Source organism: Belonocnema kinseyi, chromosome 4 (assembly GCF_010883055.1).
Source record: "Belonocnema kinseyi isolate 2016_QV_RU_SX_M_011 chromosome 4, B_treatae_v1, whole genome shotgun sequence".
Taxonomy (NCBI): domain Eukaryota; kingdom Metazoa; phylum Arthropoda; class Insecta; order Hymenoptera; family Cynipidae; genus Belonocnema; species Belonocnema kinseyi.
This window is the reverse complement of record NC_046660.1, coordinates 138,098,647-138,122,300: the sequence shown is the minus strand read 5'-3', so window position 1 is coordinate 138,122,300 and position 23,654 is coordinate 138,098,647. Positions and strand designations below refer to the sequence as shown.

Below are 23,654 nucleotides of genomic sequence, written 5' to 3'. Positions count from 1 at the left end.
TTTAAGTTTCACACCTACTCTTTACAAACGCTATGTAGATGATACCTTGATGTGTAAAATCAGTTGATATTAAATCTATCAAAGAAAACTAATATCAACTTGAAATAACGTTAATACAAAATAATTAATCGATTCCATTCTTTAATAGCATTATTAAAGAGAGAATTTATGAAGTATGCAATGGTTCATCTAAAAAAAATGGATTGAAACTTATAAACAAGCTGACCCAAAAGCTTATTTGTGATATATTAAATGGCTTTCTTTGAACAGTTATGAAGTTCGTTAAAGAAATATACTATTAATTTTTATTTTACTAAAAACTATACACTTGATAGGATTTCTTCTTTTTCTAAACGAAGATAAAGATAAAACCGAAAATCTATCTTGTGTGGTATATCTCATCAAATGTCAATTTTGTAATAAAGTATACATTGGCATACATTGCGAATTAGATAATTAAAATGCTTTTGTGTTACATTAATTTTGGCAATTTGACCATTATTTTGACATTGAATTTAAAAATATGAACATTTCAGCTTAGTAAAAAAAGACTCACAAAACGAAGAATTATTGAATCTCTTTTTATGAATGAGTACAGTAAATTTTATGTTAATTTAATGACGCAAATGATAAATACCAATAACATTTATTAAAGTATTTCATAATACTAACACCTTTTAACTGCTATACCTTATTTCTACTTATTTCAAACTTCACTTCGCTTTGGCGCGCTTTCGCCAGTTGGGATTTTAATTTAGTACATTGTAAAACAGTCTTTAAATTAAATAGGATGTGGTATATGTTTGTTTTTACAAAATACATCACCAGGTTTATTTAAACATGCAATTAATCTGTTATATTGAAGCCTCTTTAACATACATGACTCCAATAAATTTAAACTTTATTAATTCAACGAATTTAATGTTTTATTATTGATGTAGGTTTTTTGACCAGGAAAATTAAGACTTTAATGTTTTAATTTTTAATGTTTTATGTATCATATCTACTACATCTAAATTACTATACGTCCTTCTACATATTTAAACTTTGTACCCAATTTTTTCTATTTATTTTTGTTAAATTTTGAGATAGATTATGTTTTACCTTTAAGAAGGCCCACATTTGGTTTGAAACGTATATCGGCGAATCTCTACAAATATTGACAGTTAAACGATTCCGAGCATCCAGAATCTTTCATGTTTCATGACTTCCATAAGAAAAAATAATTGGCAGTTTTTGTAGCATCATGGCCAAAACTGAACTTATTAAATATCACTAAGTTCATAAGAACTTACTCAAGCTTATTAATCATTTCTTTGCAGACTCCGAGTTATGCCATTGATTTAAGGCTGACCCAGGGGCGCATTACTATATACAAGAAGTAGCGGCAGCTACTATACTGAGAGGGTGGGTACTAAAGAGGGTGTTTGAGTGGAAGTGGTTCGGAGTGGAAAGTATCACAAAATCTAGATCTTCTTCAAAATAAAACTTTAAATGATATAACATCACAAGTAAGCGGATCTTAACCTTACATTTGGTTGACAAAACAGCGTTAAGTGGTTATTGTTATAATGTTGAATTTTATTTAAAAGGCAAGTTGGCCATATGAAATTCAGAGCTTTGTGTAGAAAAGTTTTCTTATCTGTCATGATCTTACTTAGATCCAAAAAGCATGATAACATTGCGAGTGCCTAATTCAATTCAGAGTGTAACCAACATCGCGTCAATAATAAAAGTTTTAAATCGTCATGAGTTTACGTGGAAATAATAATTTATAAATTAACATTCTTTGGAGTTACACGGAGAAAAACCTTAAGCATTTAGTGCTTTTCTGTACATGACTGGTTCGTTTCTTGAACAAATTTTGTTTCATACACTAGTGGTTAGTGTATAGACACGAGCTAGTCGTTTATCGAGAGTAACCAGCCGTTTATGATATACCAATATCAATAGAGTAGTGAGTGGTGCGATTTACACTACTCATTACTTCATCATACACGACCGAGTTGTGTGGGACTCACAGTACGCGTTTTCGATCATTAGCGACCTAAGCCGAATAAGAACAAATGCGCTATAAATGAATCAAGATCGCGAATCGCATACATTTTTAACTTAAACACGCTTATTTAAAGAGTAAGCGACCAAAATAATGTAATAATATATCATTCAATAAGTAAAACTATTCGCGATGATTAGGGGTCACATCAAAGGATGAACAAAAATTCATTTTTTATTAAATAAATCAGTGTTATGAACAATATTCAGAGAATATTGAACTTTTTAATATTGTCTTCAATTGTCTGGCACATGAATGTTTATAAACGTTTGCAAACCAACAACTTGATATTCTAATTTCTTATTCCATTTCCAATCGGTTGACAGCTGTTGTTGCCTTCGTTGTCATTCGGCTTCGGTCGTTAATGATCGGAAACGCATATCGTGAGGCCTACACTACACAGTAATATAACGCTAAACAATGAGTGGTGTAGATCGCACTACTCTCTGTTCTGATGATATTGGTGTAGCATAAGCGACTGGTTACTCTTGATAAACAACTGGCTCGTTTCTATACAATAACCAGTAGTGTACACAAGTTTCTTTTTCTATAAACGAACCAGTCGCATTTAGAACAGTACTCATTGCTTCCGAACTTTCTCCGTAAAGAGTTCCATTAAAATCCATGTTTGAAATCATTGACGAGCAGAACGGAGTTTACTTCTCACTTTAACCCACGTAGTTATTACAATGAGTGTGAAGGAAAAGCATCGCTTTTCAAATATTGAAATCTTATTTTCATGTGGGTCTCAGTTTCATTAAAAAATGTACGCAATCTTGTTAATGAGAAACCCCCATACAATGTAATGAATTAAAGTGTATTTTACAAGTGCATCTTATCCCTTATCTTTATTTTTTATAAATATTATCTTTATTATCTATATAATTCTGTTATTTCCTTAGAGTAAAAGTTATCATAGAGATTTGATTGTGTTTGTAAATTTAAAAGTATTTTATGTCAGAAATTTTTGTGCCAGAAACACCCCGAACTTCAGCACGTTAAACATCAGTATTTGCGGAATCAAGCTGTCTAACTCTGAAAAAATGGATATGTACGCACAGCGCCTCCTGAGCCGTTGTATGAACAAACCGCAGACGAAGAGGAGGCAGGGAAATTCATCAATTGTTGCGAGAGCTTTGGCTGACTCAAATCGAAGGCTAAACCCGACGATGGATCAAGAGACCAAAATACGCATGCATCAGCTAAACAGGAATATTGGTTGGACAAGACAAAATGCGTCCGGTGTTCAATGTGTGTGACTACATAAAATCTGGTATACCGTTCACGGAAAGGGTTCGAAAGTTCGCCCAAGAACTGATGAGTTTCAATGACAAAATATAGGTGTTATGTTAACGTAAGGAGGAACATACATAAGAGGGATAGATGGATCAGGGAGAATTAACAGTTTCTTGCTGACCCATTGCGTCTCTTCAGCGCTCCCCATCTTCCTATCAAAATCCACCTAAGCCTAACGTAGTAGAGACTTTTTGCAGAATAGGTATACAAGATTCCGAAAACAATAAAGCTGAAAGAAGATACTGATAATATCAGCTTCAAGGTGTTTTGCTATCAAGAACTTCTCATGGAAGAAGTTTACTTCTACACACCATTATCTGGCCCGCATATTCATCTAATATTTAAGTCAGAAACGCCTATTTTGCAGTAGCTAGTATTAGGACGCACTATACTCCTACCGAAAAAAGGCAATAGCTATCCTAAACAACAGAATGTTAGCAGAATTGAGTCTGTGTGGAGAGAGATGTAAGAACAACGTGGCTCGAAAAATGTGTAGAATGAAGCTGAGAGAACCTACTAATTGACAGGTGAGCCTGTAAGGCGCAGCAGCCCATAAGGACGTCCTGTTAATGGCCTGGATTGACTCCTGGAAAGCTTTTGATTCAACCTCTCATAGACTTATCACCTGTCTCCTGAAAAGCTTAAAGGTTCATCCATACATTGTGAGATGCATAGAGGGATTGATGTCCCTTTGAAAAATTAGATTTACTATTTCATGTGAAAATTATCGCGTGACAAAGAACTACGTCACCTTCCAGAGGGCCGTCTTTCAGGGCGATACTATGGGCACTCTGCTCTTTTGCATTATACTTCTGCCACTATATATCGCTCTACGGAATGCTCCTAGATATCTCTGCAGCGGCCCTAAACATTGCGAGCGTAAGGTCACTGATGTATTTTATATGGATGATCTGAAGATCCATACCCAACTGGAGAGTACTCTAAATATCGTCGATGGGTATACAAGAGAGATTGGTACGAAATTTGGTTTTGATCAGTATCCCAAGAGTAATCCAAAGCGTAAAAAAGTTACTGACGTTCCCTTGGACCCTGAGCTTATGAATACGAGTGTTATTAGACATATTGACACTGGAGAGACCTATACATACCTGGGCTTGCTTTAAAGCCGCATTCAGGGCACCACATCAGTGTAGGAGTAGCTCCGAAGCAGATACAAGCATCTTCGGAAGATTTGGTCTTCAAATCTGTCGGACTTAAACAAGGTATCTGGAACTAGCATACTTGTCATCCTGGTTCTACTCTATTCGTTTGGGGTGGTTCAATTGACTAAGAACGAGCTTAAGGCCCTTGACAGCGCCACACTTAAGATCATGCATATGCATAAGAGCTTGCATATCAAATCGTCTGTTCCGCTATTATAAATCTCACGCAGTCAAGGCGGACGTGGACTTCTGAATCTCCAGCGCCTTCCTAACCGAATGGTTTAAAGTACAGCTTACATCGATGCAAATAGCAGATCCTAGCTTAAAAATGGTCAGAAACCACGAGATGATTGGCAAAGGAGCGTTCCTTTACAAAGGCGCGGAGCAGACGGCCGAGACCTTTGGTCTTAGTTTTAACATCGTCAGTGAGGAAAGTGCATTACTTCATCTAGATGCTTCTTTTCTAAAAGCTGAAGTAATGAAAGCAAAGGTTCAAAAATTCCGCCAAGCTACTTGACAAGAAAATGCACGGAAACTTGTACAGAAATGTAGAACGACCCTTGTCAAAAGGGAAAACTTTTGCTTTTCTCAAATCATCAGAGCTTAATTCAGGTATAGAGGGGTTTTATTTTCACGTGCGAGGATGGTGTAATTTCCACTTTAGTATACCCCCACTGCATTTTATGTAAAGAAGTTTCTAGCGATAGGTGCAAAGCGTGTCATACACACGCTGAGTTCCTAGAACACATAGTATATGAGTCACACCTACGCAGAAAATACATATCTGTACATACATAATGCCGCCCTAAGAGTGATTTATTATCATCTTTGTCGCTCTTAGGACGTTGGCCGCGACCCTGCCCTGCCGAACGCTGCGAGGGAGATAGAGTAAATTGTCCAAAACAAGAAGTGGAAAATTTTTGAGAACTACGATTTTCGGGCAGTCGACTCCGTTGCACGCTTGAGGCCTGCCATCATTCTCCAAGACATCCCTACTAATGAGAAGGTGCTCTCGGTGCTCTCGGAGGTGCGAATCTATCACTGATTCTACTGGGAGCCGGTGTCATTTTTAGATAAGTTTCCCCCAGTAGAATCATGCGGTAGTTGTTTAACTGTCGTTATCTGAACAGTATGCTAGAGTGTTATCTTAATGCTCACTTTTTTCATGACACATCACACATCATGACGGGGATGGATATTGACCAATCATTTCTCATAGAACAAGGATCACAATAAGTGAAATAACGCCGTAGCTGAAAATTCTAAATTAGTAAGTGACACATGCTGGCGAGGTGAACGTCAACTAAATATCTGCCAACGGTAACCTCAATCAAAGTAGAGTATGGAAGTTCTTCTTACAGGAATCAGTCTGAAACGTTACTTTTGATCCACGTTGTCGAAAGTTACGAAGGTACGTCTATCACTTACTTTCCTCGTAATTGCTTAAAGTTATTAATATTTATGATGACTGTTTGAAAAAAGGTAGTGGTAATTGTTTTATAAGTATGTTTTACCGCCCTATGGCGCTAACTACACTTTAGCGCATCCTTTTCTGATTGTGTAGCTGGCGTTAAGCAAATCACATGTTGAGAGAATGACAAATGAACGACTAACGAAACAAGTGTATCAAGGTAAAGTAAATGGCAGCAGGCCCAGAGGCAGATCGCGGAAAAAATGGTTAGAATGTGTGAATGAGACCCTAGTTAGAAGAGACATAAGAATCCACAGAAATACGAGAGCCTGCATAAAAAAAATGCATGGACGTAAAAGAAGCTGGAAAGTATGCCAGGACATAAAAGTATAGCGCCAAATAATTAATAAAAACAATCCCAGTAGAGTTAATGACGCCTGAAACAAAAAACAACAGACCTTGGACAGTAATGGATCCTAGTGGGGAACCTTAAATAATGACTTTGTGAGGATCTTCACTTGGGGTGATGGCTAGAGAGATTGATCAGCAACCTGGGTCGGAGCCGTGTTGCGGAACGAACGTGTTATTTAAATAACACGAGAATTCTGGACAAATCTAAAAATTTTATATCCCTTCCTAACATTACTCCCTTCCCCACCAAGTGAGTCACGTCTACCCCGAAAGGGAAATGGCTTAATGTTGTAATAATAATAATAATTATTATTATATAATAATACATAATAATAATTAATAGACATAATTAATTATGTTATTAATAATAAATAAAACAAATAATTAATAAATATAATAATTATGAGCTTCGGTGGTCCAGTTAACTTAGACACTTGGACTTTACCTCAGAGGTCCGGGGTTCCATCCCGGAGCCGGTACCTCTCGAAATTTTTCTATGTACCTTTACCGAGGTTCTGGTGGTTCAGAACCCACCTTAAGCTATAGGTCCCCCCATCGTGTACTTGGCTGCAACTTAGTCCGTCAATGATGGGGTAAAAACCAGGCTGTCCAATATGTGCCCATGGGGTACACTGCTCTCATCAGATCACTTGATTGAATTACATAAATGCGTCCATGACTGGTGATATATACCGGGACAACCCCGTGTTAAAATGATCAAAATAAAATCCAACTCTAACCAAAAATGCCTTTGATATGTTGGCAGTAACCATTTTAAGCCTATGACAACATTAAGATAATAAGTTCAGATATGTAGAACCAACACTAAGGCATTCTCTGCCAAAAATGAACATCACAAATGATCTGCGTGCACTAATAGCACATCTCGACAGCAAGGTTTTACCTACGTATTTAAACGCAGCACAAACTGCGTCAGAGGTGCAAACTCTTGTATACTTTGCAGCTGTGGCAGCCGTTAGAACGTTGGGCCGGAAAACTAGGCCTGAAAATGCAGTTTTTGTTCCAGAAAGGGATCGAGATGCATCATGAAAGATCAGGCTGCACTCAATATAAGAAAGGAAATAGAACCAGAAAGCTGATAAGCCATGTTACTAAAATCGTCCACCCTTGGCACATCGAGTCATTAACACCAGCAGTATTGGATGAGATTATAGACTCCGAACGATAGGGACTTGATGTTCTTACTGCCAGACTGCGTCAGTACGAGAAAAGTAGTGCACGAAGGAAACAAAACCGAAACTTTCATACAGATGAAAGAAGGTTCTATCGTAAACTAAGAGTAAAACCAAATAACTAGTAAGACACCAAATTCCCTAAATTGTAAGATATAACTAACTACTGGTCGCGTGTTTGGGGAAAAATGAACAGATGCAGTTTGGACACTGCGTGGTTCAAACTGGAGGAAGCAAGGACAAGCAATAGCCCTGAAATGCAACTGACAAACATCACAGCTTTAGATGTTTCAGCGATCTTGAAAAGGGCCAGTAATTGGAAAGCTCCAGGTCCGGACATGATGCACAACTTCTGGTACAAGTACCTGACGAGTGTGCATCTTGCGTTGGCAAGGTGTTTTTAGAAGATCATTGAACACCAAGATCTGATACCAGGCTTTATGCTCCAGGGTACTACGTATGTTACCAAAAATACCAGACGCTCAAAATCAATCTGACTTTCAACCGATAGTCTGTCTTCTAACAAGTAATAAATGTTTTACAGCCATCATTGCAGAATAGGTATATTCTCATTGCAATGAGAATGACATCCTTACAGAAGAACAAAAAGAATATTGTAAAAACTCGAGGCTGTAAAGATCTAGTCACTATAGACGATGTTGCCATGACTCAAGTTATTAAGCATCGAAGGAACTTACAGATGACACGCACTAATTACAAGCAAGCGTTTCCATCTATGCCGCATGACTAATTGCTTGTAGTCTTAACACCTTACAAAATCTGCCCACGCATTATTGACTTTCTAAGTCATGGGATGAGTCTTTGAGGTACAAGAATCACGTATTTTTATAATGGACAACCAAGGATAACTAGATCAATATGCTTTACGACGGGTATATTTCAAGGAGACTCTTTCAGCACACTATGGTTCTGTTTAGCGTTGAGTCCATTGAGCAAAATACTAAACAACATGTCTCATGAATTCAGAATTCATGATAATGAGGATGGTCATTAAGTGACCCATCTTCTTCACATGGATGACCTGAAACTGTACGCTAGTTCAGCCCAGAAACTGCAGCAAGTGATTGATGTCACAAAGCAGTGTTCCAATGATATCATTGCGATACAGAACAAGGTGATCAGCACCAGGAATGATCGCAAACACGTGATACATCAAGACGTTGTTGACCGGTGCTGATTATTAGGAGATACCAACGAATCCATCAAGCACATTATTGATGGCTGTCGCAGGCATTATACGAGGTGTGTTCAAAAAATAAGGTGACTTTATGGTTTTCTCAAAAAATATTCATTTATTCCTCAATATTTATGTTTTCCCCTTCAAAGTAACACCCCTCAGATATAATACACTTGTGCCAACGCTTTTTCCAATCATCGAAGCACTTCTGATAATCATTTTGTGGTATAGCCTTGAGTTCTTTCAGCGATGCAGTTTTTATCTCCTCAATCGTTGAAAATCGATGTCCTTTCATGGGTCTCTTCAGTTTTGGAAAAAGAAAAAAGTCACTGGGGGCCAAATCCGGTGAATATATAGGCTGAGGCATGACTGTGGTGCTGTTTTTGGTCAGAAAATCTTACCCAAGCAACGATGAATGAGCACGTGCATTATCGTGTTGCAAAAGGCACGAATTGTTTTTCCAATGTTCCGGACTTTTTTTGCGTATAGTCTCTCGCAAACGGCGCATAACTTGTAGGTAAAACTCCTTATTGACCGGACGACCTTGTGGTAAGAATTCCTGATGCAGTACGCCACGGTAATCAAAGAATAAAGTGAGAAAACCTTCACATTTGACCGAACTTGACGTGCCTTTTTCGGTCTTGGAGACTCAGGATGCTTCCAATGAGACGATTGGGCTTTAGTTTCGACGCCATAACTCTGTCATAACCCACGATTCGTCCCCAGTTATAAACCTTTTGAGAAAATTAGGATCATTATTGACTTCATTCAACATCTACTGAGCGATGGTCACGCGATGGATCTTTTTATCAAAATTAAGCAGTTTTGGAACAAATTTCGCTGACACACGTCTCATGCCCAAACGTCCGAAAAGATAGCATAGCATGAGTCAACCGATATGCCAACATCTTCAGCAACTTCTCTGATGGTAATTCGGCGATTTTTCAACACCATTTCTTCCACTGCTTGAACGTTTTCATCTGTTGTTGACGTGCTGGGACATCCAAGGCGAGGTTCGTATTCGACATCCTCTCGGCCTTCTTGGAACAGCTTGTACCACTTATACGCATTTTTCTTACTCAGAGTAAACTCACCGTATGCAACTGTCAAAATTTCAAGAGTTTTAGAGCACTGGATTTCATTTTTCACACAAAATTTAATGCAAACTCTTTGCTCCATTTTTTTCGAAAGAAGAAAATCGCCGAGCACACCAAACCCTTCTAACCTTTTACGCCTCTGCCAGAAAAAGAACACGAGCTATATAGTCAAAACTGTGAACATATGATCGTGACGAGTGTACCAACACAACAAAACAAAAAATTTTAAACCTGAATGTACGTAGCCCACGAAAATTGAAAAGTCACCTTACTTTTTGAACACACCTCGTACATCAATAACTTGCCCTAAACATAGGACTCTTAAAAGAATGGATGCCTTTCTATAGATACATTCCAATGCCCGTTTTAGAAAGCGAAGATTACATCTCATATTGGGATGTTACTATCCAAACGGATCATTACATCCCGATTAATCGACTTGACATCGTGATGCCAGAAAGAATAAGTGAAGAGTCAGAAGGCGGTTTATTAAACATCTGTTGCATTGCAAGAAACTTTCTTGATCATCAGAAAGTAAGCAGCTAAAAACCCGTGAAGTGGCAGACGGTAGCTCAAAGAAAGCATCATTAGTCACTTGACTTAGTCCATGGCTATGTTGTATAACCGGGTTTACCCGAGTAAAAGTTGAAGAAAATGTAATAATAATAACTTATTCCCAAAAACATTTCAAACTTTGTACTTTCGTAATAGAGATGCACCAATTCCTCTTTCATTGTGAGATCCACAGTGATGCCCTCCCACGGTATTTCTGTCGAGATGGTTGGCTGAAAGTATCTTACCGTTTGTCGCAGATGTTCTTACTCGCCAGCTGTTTGATTAGTGAGATCTACCTGACCATCTTGCAGCTCACCATCGCCACCGTCCCGCATGCTGTACCCCCGAGCTGTGGTTCCAAGGACGCCCTGACGATCCTCGGGAAGCGACATGCATTTCAATATCTTTAATATGTTCTCCATTATTATTTGGGTTTCGGTGTCCTGCTTAATCCCTCTCCTCTTCGTTATCAGTCTATTTGGCATGGGAAACCCTGTCAGTAGCAATGTTACCGCCAACATAGCCGTCAAAGTCATGAGAGGAAAGCTCAAGCCCTACCGCGAAATCAACGCGAGAACACCTTCAGTAGGGCCGCTCGTAATTGTATACCTAAAGCATCATCGTAGGCGGTTTCAAGCATCGTATTAAATTAATTGAATTAACTTGTAACATTCTAATCTCATTAGTCACTTGAATTAGTCCGTGGCTATGATGTATAACAGGGTTCACACGGGTAAAAGTTTAATAAAAAAAAATGTATTCCCAAAAAATGTAATGAGCGTATCAGTTGGTTAGACGCTCGGACTTCAACTCAGAGGTCACAAAAAATGTACAAAAATCATCCTATTTTCTGATTTAAATATTATTATTTGTCATTGTTTGCAGTAGTACATTTATAGAATGACATTCTATAATTATTTCAATAGTTATTTATTGTCTATTTTCAAAAATTTTCAAAATTCTGCTAGAAGTATCTAATTCTTTTCATATTAGTATCCTATGCTACGTTTTTTTGTATAATTACATATTTTTTATACATTTCTTTTAATGTTTTATAAATTTATATTGGTTTTAAAAAAATTCATTTTCTCAAGCAGTTTTTTTTCGATAACTAAAAAAATAAAATAGGACACATACAATTATGTTTCTGACTGTATAGGGCATATAAAGAATATATTTACCGCTTTTTAATTATTTAAACAAATGTAATTTGTTTAAATAATTACTTTCACAAAAATGCTTTTAAAATCTGAATTAATTGTATGTGTTATATTTTATTTAATTTTTTTAGTTATCGAAAAATAATTTCTTGAGAAAAAAATTGTTTAAACAAATAGAAATTTGGTAAACATTAGAAGAAATGTATCAAAATTATGTAATTATTCAACCAAAAGTAGCATATGATACCAATTTGAAAAAGGTGGACATCTATGGCTTAATTTTTAGAAATTTAGAAAATAAACAATAAATAGTCATTTAATTAATTATATAATGTTTCTAGAAAAATTAACTATTCGAAACAATGACAAATAATTGCATTTCAATTAGAAAATACTATTATTTTTTTCATTTTTTCAAATAAATAATTGTTTAAATAGTTTACATTTGTTTAATCAATTGACAATTGTTCAAAAAGTCATTGTAAATATTTAAATTGTCCATTAGCAATTATTTTTATGAAATAGACGACGGAAATTATTAGTTACAAGTTATTAGTATGATTTTATTTGGTAGACACTCCTCTTCAGCCCCTAGACAGTTCGGCACGTTTCGATGAAACCCTGGAATATAAGTTCAATTTTTCGAAAAATCAAAATTTTCCCAGGTTAATTCACAATATTTTAAATGGTTTATTATACCATTTTAATATAGCAATTTCTAAATACTTATCTTTATTGAAAAGTTTTTATACACTTCAGGCTTTAAATAAAATAACTGATTACCTGGACCTACAATTTTTCCATTGGAAATTGTAAAATCTTAACAGAAAAAAATAATCATAATGCAACTCTTGAATTTTAAAATTTTATAATAGAAGTTTCGAAGTGTTTTAAATCAAAAAGTTTGTATTCAAATGCTCACTAATTTACATGTATAAAATCAAACATATTAACAGTTTTCACATAATAATTTTAAATTAAATGCAGTTGAACTGCAATTAGAATTTTGAACTATTGTACACTGTTCAGTTCAAACATTCAGAATCAGTTCCAGAAATATAAAGCCATATTATCATTTTCAGTGCTCAGAATTAAAGAATTAATCAATGAATTTAGAAATTTACAAGATGATATAACTTTAACCAATTGCAAGGCAGACACATGAAAAAATAGGAATAATTTTTTTTAACTAAACACTTTGCACTGTGATTAAATTATTTGAAATCATTTCAATTGTTTAATTAATTATAAATCTTTATAAAACTTCTTAATGTCTTCTTAATATCTAAATACAAGATGAATTAATTATAAGTTTTTTATTATTTAATTACTACGAGAATGCCGAAGAAAACCAAGAATATAATCTTATCTAGCCAGGTATTTCTAACAAGATAGAGCGCAAAAAGAGTGAGTCTCGCTTCCATTGAATAGTCTGTGTTCATTCAAAACTCATATTTTCAGAAAATCCAGGGGACGGGGGAAAGTGTTAGAAGGGAGTAAGGGTGAGCTAATGACCTGACTCGGCGATTCGGATCCCCGGCGGTTAAGTTTCCCTGACGTCACGTTCTATAAAAAAAATATGGTTAACTCTGTGTGAGTAATCCATGTGAAAATCTAGACTGACCCTTATGGCAAGTGCGACTTTCCATGTTTTTAGTTGGGACAGCAGATATGGACCCCAGCACCTTTTCTACCTGAAAATTGAATACCTTAAACCAACAGCAACGGGTTTTAAGCAACAGTCATTCAGAGTTCATCAGCATATCTATCATTTATGACCAATAGCATTACTCTAGGTAACTTTGGCTGTTTGTGACAGCCTTTCAAACTTGCCTCAGCGCCATATAGATCCCAGTGTAGCAAGAAAGTTCAAATTGATTTTTTGGAGTGAATATTTTTTTTTAAGTATATAATGGCTTAAAAATTAAAAATAAATCTTGTAAACTATATTATTAAAGATTTTTTTTTAAACATGTAAACGTTTTAAACGCTATTATTATAAAATTTCTTCGAAATATACCTACATAAAACGGAGCATTGTCCCCTCTTCATACCTTCCCCGCTCATATTTTCGTTCTACTGCTTGCTTCCTCTCTTTCTTTTTCTTCTTACACTCATATGTAGCTATTTAAGTGTATTGTGTGTATGCTCTCATAAACTGATTTTTGATTGGAAATGCAAAGTTTATTCTTTCGCAAATTTCATTTCTCAAAATAAATATGTTTTTTACAATAGATAATAGAATACTATTTTTTTATCACAGTGGCATAGTTTCTGTAAAACCTATACAGTGCTTTTAATTAATACTTCAAGAAGTTATAAACAAAATTTGAAGTAAATCTATCGAGTTGTTTTGTTTTTATCAACAATTTTCTACGCTGGGGTCCATATGGACCTAGGGTGGCAAGCGTGTTACTCAGCAGCAGTGTGGTGAACAAGGGTTAAACAGTAGTTAATAAAAATTTAAGTTACGTCTACAACCTTTGCTTGGAATAAATGTTCAATATATCCACACCTATAAGAACTTCACAGTGCATAATAAAGTAAATTAAATAACTTAAATATACTCACGGTGGAAAATAATCAATTATACATTGAATTAGTAGAAATCCTTCGTGATCATGTGTTTTTGATGCCACTAACTTTTGAAAAACACCTAAGAGAGCACTGATTTTATCTTGAGCTACAATCTGATGTGAGCCTTTGGAGATAAATGCTTGCAATAATCTATTCAATGGATGTATATTCCCTTGTCGTTCGAATAATACCGGTGATAACAGACAAGGAAACAGGGCCATGTACGTGTCAGGTATACTAGATTCAGTTCGTAGTTCAAGAAGTAACGCAAGTATTTGAAAAACGTATGGTATGAATTCTGAAACAGAATTTACAGATGTTTTTATATTGTATACGTATGTAAATCTTCATCAAATTATTTATTTTTTATATTTCCAAACCTTGAACATCTTGTTGTAAAATTCCCTGAAAAGTAGGAAAAAGCGTTTGTTCAAATGATATGACAGCTTCTGAACTTCTTCTGCATACAATTCTATAAAAAATACATCTATAAACATACAAGATCAATTTCTGAAGGACAACACATATTTTTCCCGAATTTGAAAAATAAACTAACTAAAAAACTGTTATCTTTCTTTCAAAATACTTCACTTACTTGATAGATAAGCTGAGAGTTTCAAATAAGTAATGATTGAAGTTTGGTCGTCCAGGATTTTTGGCTACAGTAACAAGTTTTTCAGTCAATTTCGGAAGCAAGTTTGGAAGATGTGGTACCACATTGTCTTGTAAAATAGCGAAACTTCGCATTATCGCCTTCATGATGTATTCATTGTCTTCTGATCCTGGAATTTCCACCGCCACAAACAGACTGTTCAATAATTCTGCCGCCAAAGGCACCATTTCTTTTTCATACACTCTGTTAAAATTAGAAAGTACGAAGATCACGTGGTTATTACTAGGAAACGAATTAATTAAAATAAATTATATGATTTTTTACTTACTGAAGAGTGTTTTCATGATCTTTAAGTGCGAGTATCTTCTCAATTGCACAAGCAGCATAAGTATGAACTACAGTACTTGTGGCTAATAGGTGACGGATAATCAGTGGCAAAACTCCTATAACGTGTTCTCTTGGTAGTACGGATCTGAATGTCATTATGAACTTTATAGCATCAGCTTTCAAAACTGGAAACTCGTTTACTGAAATTCAATAATATTTTTTAAGTACCATCATTAAAAGCCTGCTTTTACGCACCATAGGCAGACACCAACAGGAGGCTGTTGCGAACCATGTGAGAAAAGCCTCCACTTGATGCCTGCAGATAACGTTTTAAAACAAAACTTTCCAAACAGATGTAAACAAATTAGAGTTCGGTACTCGAGCCAAAGGCGGCAATGTCTATAACGTACGAAGGTGAATCACTAGCCCTTCGGTTTGACTTAAATTCCCTTTGACTTATCTTTGGGCATGTGGTGTGCCTTTCCACTTATATGGGCATTGTAGTATTCAAATACTTGTATCGAATACTACTATTTTACAAGTATACAATTATTAACATACTATATAATGAAAAGACCGCGAACGAAAGTTTTTTTTCTATTATAGGTGATTCATTAAAAATTGATCTGCGTAAGACGATGTCATCTTCTGATCTTTGTCTCATCTCTAGGTATGTCTTCGCAATTCTGGAGTATAAGCTATTTAAACCTTCGTCAGGCATCTATTTTTTACGCACAACGTCGGGCATCTATGACAATGTTGTCATTAGCTTTATTTAAACTATTTAAAGGTGTGAAGAAATTCCAAAAAAATCTAGGAAATAAGTTTTATGTCTCTTCTTGACATTCCAATAGTTTTAGATTGAAAATGTTTGAAGAATTAACAAATAAAAAAGCTGAAACAATAAACCACATGCAATTCCGACCATTTTACTGAAAGATTAATATCTCAGCGGTTAATTGTTACCAGTAAAAATATTTCTGGGATAAACTCTTTATAATATAGTCTTTCAAAAGCAATTACTGTTATATGCATCGGTTTTAAGAACCATATTTATTTTATCACCCCAAAATGATGTAATTTGCAAAGGAGAAATTTGGGATAAAATTGAATTATTAATAAGAAAATAGTCCTTTTATTGTGAAAATATTTATTTATGCAATATAAATAATATAAAAACAATTGAAAAATATATAAATAAATATAGAAAAAAATACAGAAAAAATCTATATGCATGATATCACTTGCCTCACAAATAGCAAAAAGTTACGTCAACGGGCATCTATGACGAATTCGTCATCCACCAAACTTTTACCTATTGTAAATAGGCGGGATATCAACAAATGTTGACGCACGTTGCTGTATTTCAACACAGTGCCTGTAAGTATTTGTTAGAGGAGATTCCTAAGCTCACCGACTTCTCCCTTCCGAAACGCCCGGCGAAGGGTTAAAGTGTCAGACTGTAAATAAATTGTTCTTGCATATTTTGACAAGAAAAATATCGAGTGGAGAAATGAGATTTTAAATATTTAGTTAGAAGGCATTTATTTTCAGACTTTATTCGAGTTTCATAGACTATGTCGGAAACCCTTATAACGACCGTCAGATGTCCGCCGGTCCAATTATCCGTCGTTTACCACTCCTAACTTATAGAATATTTATGCCGTAGGGTTGAAATTTGGCATGGACGTTGAACAGCTATATTGAATGCGTGGAAAAATATTTTCGTCCGCTTGTCTACAAATATTGGTTTTCAGTAGGTTGTGACGTAAAATGTTCATAATTTTATAACTCACTCAAATTCATGTTCATTGGTTCAATTTAACTTATTTAACTTGACAGTCTTTTTGTTTTACAGCATCTAAATTTAAGCATTGATTCTGCTCGTATTTTTATTTATTTATGTACATGTTCCTGATATCTTGACACAACGTTGGCAATTTATGAAACTTATGGATACCCAATTGAAACATTTTACAAAAACCAATATATCCTTGATTAATTCAAACTTTAAGACCACCCTTTACAATAAGAACACCCTTTATCCGGGCCCAGAATAGTCATCTACAAAGCCCTGTGTATGAAAATAATTTATCTAATTTTATTCAAAAAACTTTATTGTTTCATTTTGATACCCAGCTTGTAGTGCATATTTATTAGCAGGAGGGTCATAATAATTTACCATCTTTTGGTTCAAATTGGATTAACAGCGAGTTGCCAGTTCCGAAATTAATTTACTTTTGAGAGTAATGGAACCCTTCCCAGTTACGATACTGCTAAATTGTTCAAAGTACTTTAATTTTGGACCAATCAGAAGTTAAGAGCAAAATCAATAAGCTTAAAACAGAAAACATTACAATAAAAATCAAGCAAATTCGTTGCTAGGGAAAACCTATAATATTGTAATAATATTGTAATAAATCAAGTCTTTTTGTTTGGGATATTCCTTTGATCCATTCTTCATTCCATTTTGAGTGTAATCATTGGAATTTTCTTTTACTTGGTTATTATATTTATTTCAATCTTTTTCTCAGGTGAAACCGGTTTTTCATCATGGCCACGGAATAATTCATGTGCCTGATGAAATGACAATATTATAAGTCAATTCAACGCGAAACAGAACCATAGTGATCTGAAGGAGTCTCCTTGAAATATACCCGTCGTAATTCGTATTGATCTAGTTATCCTTAGTTGTCGATGATCAAAATACTTCATTCTTGTAGCCGAAAGTATCATCGCATGACTTAGAAAGTCATTGCGGTACGGAAGGAACCGTTTGATTGTAGTCAAGGTATGCCATGTGCAAATTCCTTTGATGTTTACGAGCTTGCATCATAGCAACATCATTTATAGTGAATAGGTCTTTACTTCCTCGCGATTTAGCTTGGTTATCAATTCGTCCGTTCCGCGATTATATATTTCACGCCGTTAAGGCGGACGCGGACTTCTGAATATCCAATATGTTTATCAACGAATTGTTCTGAGTACAGCTTACATCATGGCAAATGGCATAGATCCTCTGTTAAAAATGGCCAGGAAACACGAGATGATTGGCAAAGGAGCGTTCCTTTACAAAGAGGTGGAGCAGGCGACCGAGACCATTGGTCTGAATTTTATCACCAGAAGTAAGAAAAGTGCATTACTCCGTCTAGATCAACGTTTCTGCAACTTTTTTTGCTCTTTCTGGGAAGCGGCAGGATCACGAATCTCAATTTTTGTACAATATTGTAAGCCAAGAGAGACAATGGACGCCTGTTGTTCGGGCGCGGTTGCGTGCTTGGCACGATTATCAACTGTTAGAGAATTAGAGCCGGTTAACAAAAATAAATATTTGATAAAATATTAATAAATTGAACTTTAATAGGCTTCGTTAGATTTGCTAGATTAAGAGAGAAGTATTTTAAAAAAGATAGAAAAGAATCAGATGATAAATTTAAAAGTTATTGCACTTGTGTAACTTGGAAAGGTTCCACTTATATATTCACAAGATCCGTAAATTCTTTCTTTATTATTGCAAATATTAACCGATTTTCAACAACTTTTTCCATATTTTTTAAAAATTGTATCACGAAATTGATTCAGCTCATTAAAATTTGATTGATCATTTTTTTATAATTTCAGTTATTATTGGCAGGGTTAACAAATTCTATCAACAACTGCTTTAAAACAAAAAGCACAAAACCTTGTACGAAAATATAGAAGATCAGTCCTTGTTGATGAAGCAAACTTTTGTTTTTCTCAAATCATCAGTACTTAACTCAGGTACAGAGGGTTTTATTTAGCCTGTTAGGACGGTGCCGTTACCAGCTTAGTATATCGTGATCGCACTTTATGTCAAGAACTTCCCCCAGCGATAGGTGCAGAGCGTATTAAACACATGCGGCACACCTAGAACACATGGTACTCAGGTTTCCCACTCTCGCGGGAACAAAGAATTTCTACAGATATTATGCGGCCCTAAGAGTTCTTTACTATCATCTTTGTCGCTTTCACTCTGTTGGCCGCGACCCTGCCCTGCCGAACGCTCCAAGGGAGATAGAGACAATTGTCTAAAACGAGAGATGACAAATTTTCTGGCACTACGATTTTGGGACAGTAGTCTCAATTGCACACTTGAGCCCTGACATCTTTCTCCAAGATTTCGAGAAAGGAACTTGGTATCAGAAAAAAAACGAAAATTTCTTTAATAATCCTTTGAAGGCCATGTGTTGTGTGGGTCACGTGACCAGATTCCTACATTCCCGACAATTTTTTTATTTTCTAACCCAATTTCACACGAAGCGCCATATCGAGTTAAAAATTTAGGATAATAAATAAGAAGCACTAATTAAGGTGGGTCTGGTCCTAAATTTTTATAATTATAAAAAGTTTTTTTTTTGTAAATAATTTTGTTTTGCTTCTTTCATAATCATTAAAATTTAGGACCAGACCAACCTTTTCTAGTGCTTCTTATTTATTATCCCAAAATTTTAAGTCCATGTCGCGCTTAGTGTGGAAATAAGTTAGAAAATAAAAAAAGTTTCGGTAAGGTAGGAATCTGGTCACGTGACCCACTTGTCACATGGCCTTAATGACTTATTCATGAACTAAATGTTGATAAAATAGCAATATATATGTAGGGTTTCCACCACCTCTGTGTCAACCCGAAACCACAAATAGAAAATAAAATATGAAAATAAGACAGAAAGTCAAATGCAAGAATGTTCTGGGGTGCTTTGTTTAGCAACTACAGAGCAACAATGTTCCGTGTACGTATGCCCCCGTGTGAAGAGTGAGTGCAGCCTATTGCAGCTTGAATGCAAATTCCACAAAGCGAAGCGCCAAACTATCAACCTGCTCCTTAATATGTACAACTTATATTTTAAATGAAACTAACGTTGAAACATTAGAATAGCAGGTTTTTTTTACTAAAATCATAAAAAACCAATTGTTTACCTTTAACACTTAGAGCGTGTTTGGTAAACAGAAAAGCTTAAAAAATTAAAGCTAAAAAACTAACATTCAGAATTATCTTGACAGCTGCAGAAATATAACATTAGGTTCCATTTGCTAACTAGATAATTTCTAAATATGTTTAAAAAATTAAACCTAAGAGCCAAAATCTTAGAAAATTTATTTATTTTTAAGGGCATGTGATACTTAGAAAATTTCTGATTTTACTAGTTTTAGATTCCCCCGGTTTTTTTTCTAGAATAATAAATATTTTGTCTTAAAAATTTGGGAAATGATAGCGAATATGCTAACGGACGTCCCCACACATTTTTTTGTAGGATAATTCAAAAAAGTTTTATTTTAGCAAAATGTGATTAATTTGCATAGCGCTTAGGAAATAGTATCGATTTTTTCAGTGTTAGATTCTCCCGGCTTTTTTCCTAGGATAAGAAATATTTTGCCTTCAAAATCTGGGAAATGATAGCGAACATGCTAACGGACGTCTCCACACACTTTTTTGTGTTTTTTGTATCAAACAATTTTTAATATTGCTAATAAGGTGCGTGTATATTTCGAGGTTATGTATGTTACAATTCACCCGAGCGCTACATGCCCTTAAACTCATTTTCAATTTCTAAGAATTTTCGTTGCCAGACTTAAACGTCTTCAGATATATACATTCTTTTTTTCTAATCTAATCTCAATTGTTATCCATACTTGTTTAAACAATGAATCTTCCCTGAGTGTAGGGAAAACTAAAAATTACCAACATACACACGCCTTGTATTCGAGGGACAGTGTTAAGTGTTTTCATGACTTTTATAATACCTCTATGCAACCGCGACCCTGTCGTTTGGACGACAATGTTGCCTTTCAGACCACTGATGTGAGTTCCGGAAACATTCCTGAGACGACCCTATTATCGATAAGTTTTAAAATTTTCCCCAGAAGTGGTTTCTGAAAGAACTTTTAGATCAATGTTAGTTTGTAATGGTTTTAAAACAAAAGCCTTAAAAACAGTTTTCAATTGCAATTCTGACACTATTCTCAACAACTTTACAAATTTGAATTATGGGTGGTTTCCAAAAGAATTTCCAGATAAAAGTAAAAAATGAGACTTCTCAAAGTATCGAAGTCCCACAAAAAAAAATTAATTCAATTTTTGGCCACTGATATCATTTATGACAACCTTTCTAAGGCGCCCCTAATATCGATAATTTTGCACATTCTACCGAGGGGTGTTTTCGAAAAGAATTTCCAGATAACTGTCAAAAATTCGAATTCTCATAGTATCAACCCCCCACCCCCTCCCCGAATTAAAAATAATTAAACTTCTGACTATTAGCATCACCAGATAAATGTCAAAAATATAAATTCTCGTAGTATCAAAGTTCCCAAAGAAAATTTTTTCAATATCTGACTATTGGCATCACTTCTGATAACCTTCCTAAGGAATCTCTACTTTCTAAAAGTTTTCAAATTAGACTAGGGATGGTTTAAAAAAGAATTTCGTGATCAAAGTCAAACATGAGACTTATAATTGTATCAAATCGCAAAAAAAAATTTAATTCGATTTCGGACTATTAGCATCACTTCTGAAAACCTTTCTAAGGCACCCCTACTATCGACAATTATTAAAATTAGAACTAGGGGTGTTTTCAAAAAGAATTTCCAGATAAATGTCAAAAATGAGATTTCTCATAGTATCAAAGTCTCGGATTTCTATCGCTCGGTTTTTGGTGTCGCATCGGAAAAATATCGAAAAGTGTTGTCTCGTATCTGTATCGTATCGGAATTCCGAGACAAAATAACCAGATGGGATTTTCCTCATTCACAATAGGAGAGAGTGTTGGGATGGCTGTGTGGCCGTCCGCAGGTACCGGATATATTCTAAAAATCTAAACTCTAGACCTCTATAGTTTACACTGACGAAGAAATTTTGAAGCACTCACTGAGATAGTTATTTGTTCCATTCAAACAAACTGAAACTTGTTTAAATTCTATTTTTAACACAAAACTTTTACATGGACAGATAAAAGTTTGTTTACTTTAAATGAAAGTTTTTATGCAAATAAGTTCTCCTACTTTTTATTTGTTGATCAATAGGCACAAAGATATTTCTCAACTTCTATTTTACACAAAACCTATTTTATGTTTTATTTAAATCTTGGAAATATTACAATAAAATTTAAACAAAAGGTGTTTTTTTGAAGATAGCAAACACATTTAGAAGCTTTTCAAGGGGATTGAAAGGTTTCAAGAAAATTATGAGTTTTCTTCAGTGTCCTAGACAAATTTTATTAACGTTTTTTTTTTAATTTGGCAAACTTGGCTCAAAAAGAATCTGGAAGATTTTAGGGTATCTTTTGAATTATTTGTGTAATTTCAGGAGAAATTCAAAATATTTAAAAAGATATTTTAAATTTTTTAAAGTTTTGAACAAATTTAAAGATTAGTTATAAGTTGAAGAGAATGAACAAGATTTTTAATCAAATGTAGAATTTTGAAAATTTCGAAAAAAGTCAGAATAATTAAAATGATTTTTCATTCTAACTAATTAATTGTCGAAAAAAATTAACAAAAGATGAAAAAGATTTCCAAAAAAAGTCGAAAAAAATTTAGAAGATATTTATTTATTTTTAAGATTTTTTTAAAGAAAAATTTGAATTATTTCTAAAGATATGAAGAATTTGTCGTCGTTTTAAAAATATTTCAAGGTTATTTATAATTTGAAGAGAAATAAGCAAAACTTTAAATCAAAAACATCCATTTTTTAACATTTCGGAAAAAACTTATAAATAATTTTAAAAAGTTAAAAGAAAATACAAATATTTTCTTAAAATTCATTGTAAATTTGAAATAAATTTTATTTTACTAAATACTTGTTACAGAAAATTCAAAAAGATTTAAAAATAATTCTACAGAATTTGTAATACTTGCGGAAGTGTATAGGTGCAATTTTTGTAATTTTAAAAGTTTTTCACAATTTGTTAGAAAAATTCGAGTTAGTTTACAAGATAAGAACTAATTTTATAATTTTTGAAAAGATTAATAATATTCTCAAACTTGAAACTTTTCCGAAAATATATCAAATATTTCATAATTTCTTCAAAATTTCTGAAAATTCTAAAGTTTTGAAACGCCAAACTGATCAATTATTCCTCAGATTTTGTAACACTTTATAAAATAAAGAAAAATTCTTTACAATTTTCTGAATTCATTTGTAACATATCTGAAATCTTCAGATATCTTTTTAAGTTTTCTTAGAAATAGAAGAAAAAAATTGTATTTATACTTTAAAATAAAAATCATAATACTGAAAAATTAATATTCATAAAGAATAAATTTAATGCAGAGTACCGAAAGAACAGTTATGTAATCAATTACAACCATCCAAGTACTAAATGTCAGCTGGGAAAAATAGCAGAAAAGTTCGGACAGAGAAGACAATTTGACGTAAGAATTAATGATAATATTACCTGTTTTTATTAATTTTACCTACCAATATCTAATCCAATATGAAACGGCTAAATAAGCTAAATGTGGAAAAAATGTTAGAATGAAAGTTACTTTTTTGGACCATTTTTAGAATCGAGCAGCTATGATTTCGAGTTAAACAGCTTCTTGATCTGTCAATTGTGTAAAAAAAGTAATCCAGACAGATT

At 34.3% G+C, this 23,654-nt stretch overlaps 1 protein-coding gene across 3 annotated transcripts in view; it reads right to left on the bottom strand.

Annotated features, from left to right (window-relative positions):
• The window catches only part of LOC117171173 (exportin-2), a 278,471-nt gene that overhangs the window by 59,853 nt on the left and 194,964 nt on the right, over positions 1–23,654 (bottom strand). For all 3 annotated transcript variants that reach the window (XM_033358237.1, XM_033358239.1, XM_033358238.1), the window contains 4 exons: positions 15,059–15,257; positions 14,713–14,973; positions 14,498–14,589; positions 14,112–14,415 (listed from right to left, as the gene is read on the bottom strand). In XM_033358237.1, coding sequence (XP_033214128.1) covers positions 14,112–14,415; positions 14,498–14,589; positions 14,713–14,973; positions 15,059–15,257 — 856 coding nt within the window. The remainder of the gene's footprint in view (positions 1–14,111; positions 14,416–14,497; positions 14,590–14,712; positions 14,974–15,058; positions 15,258–23,654) is intronic.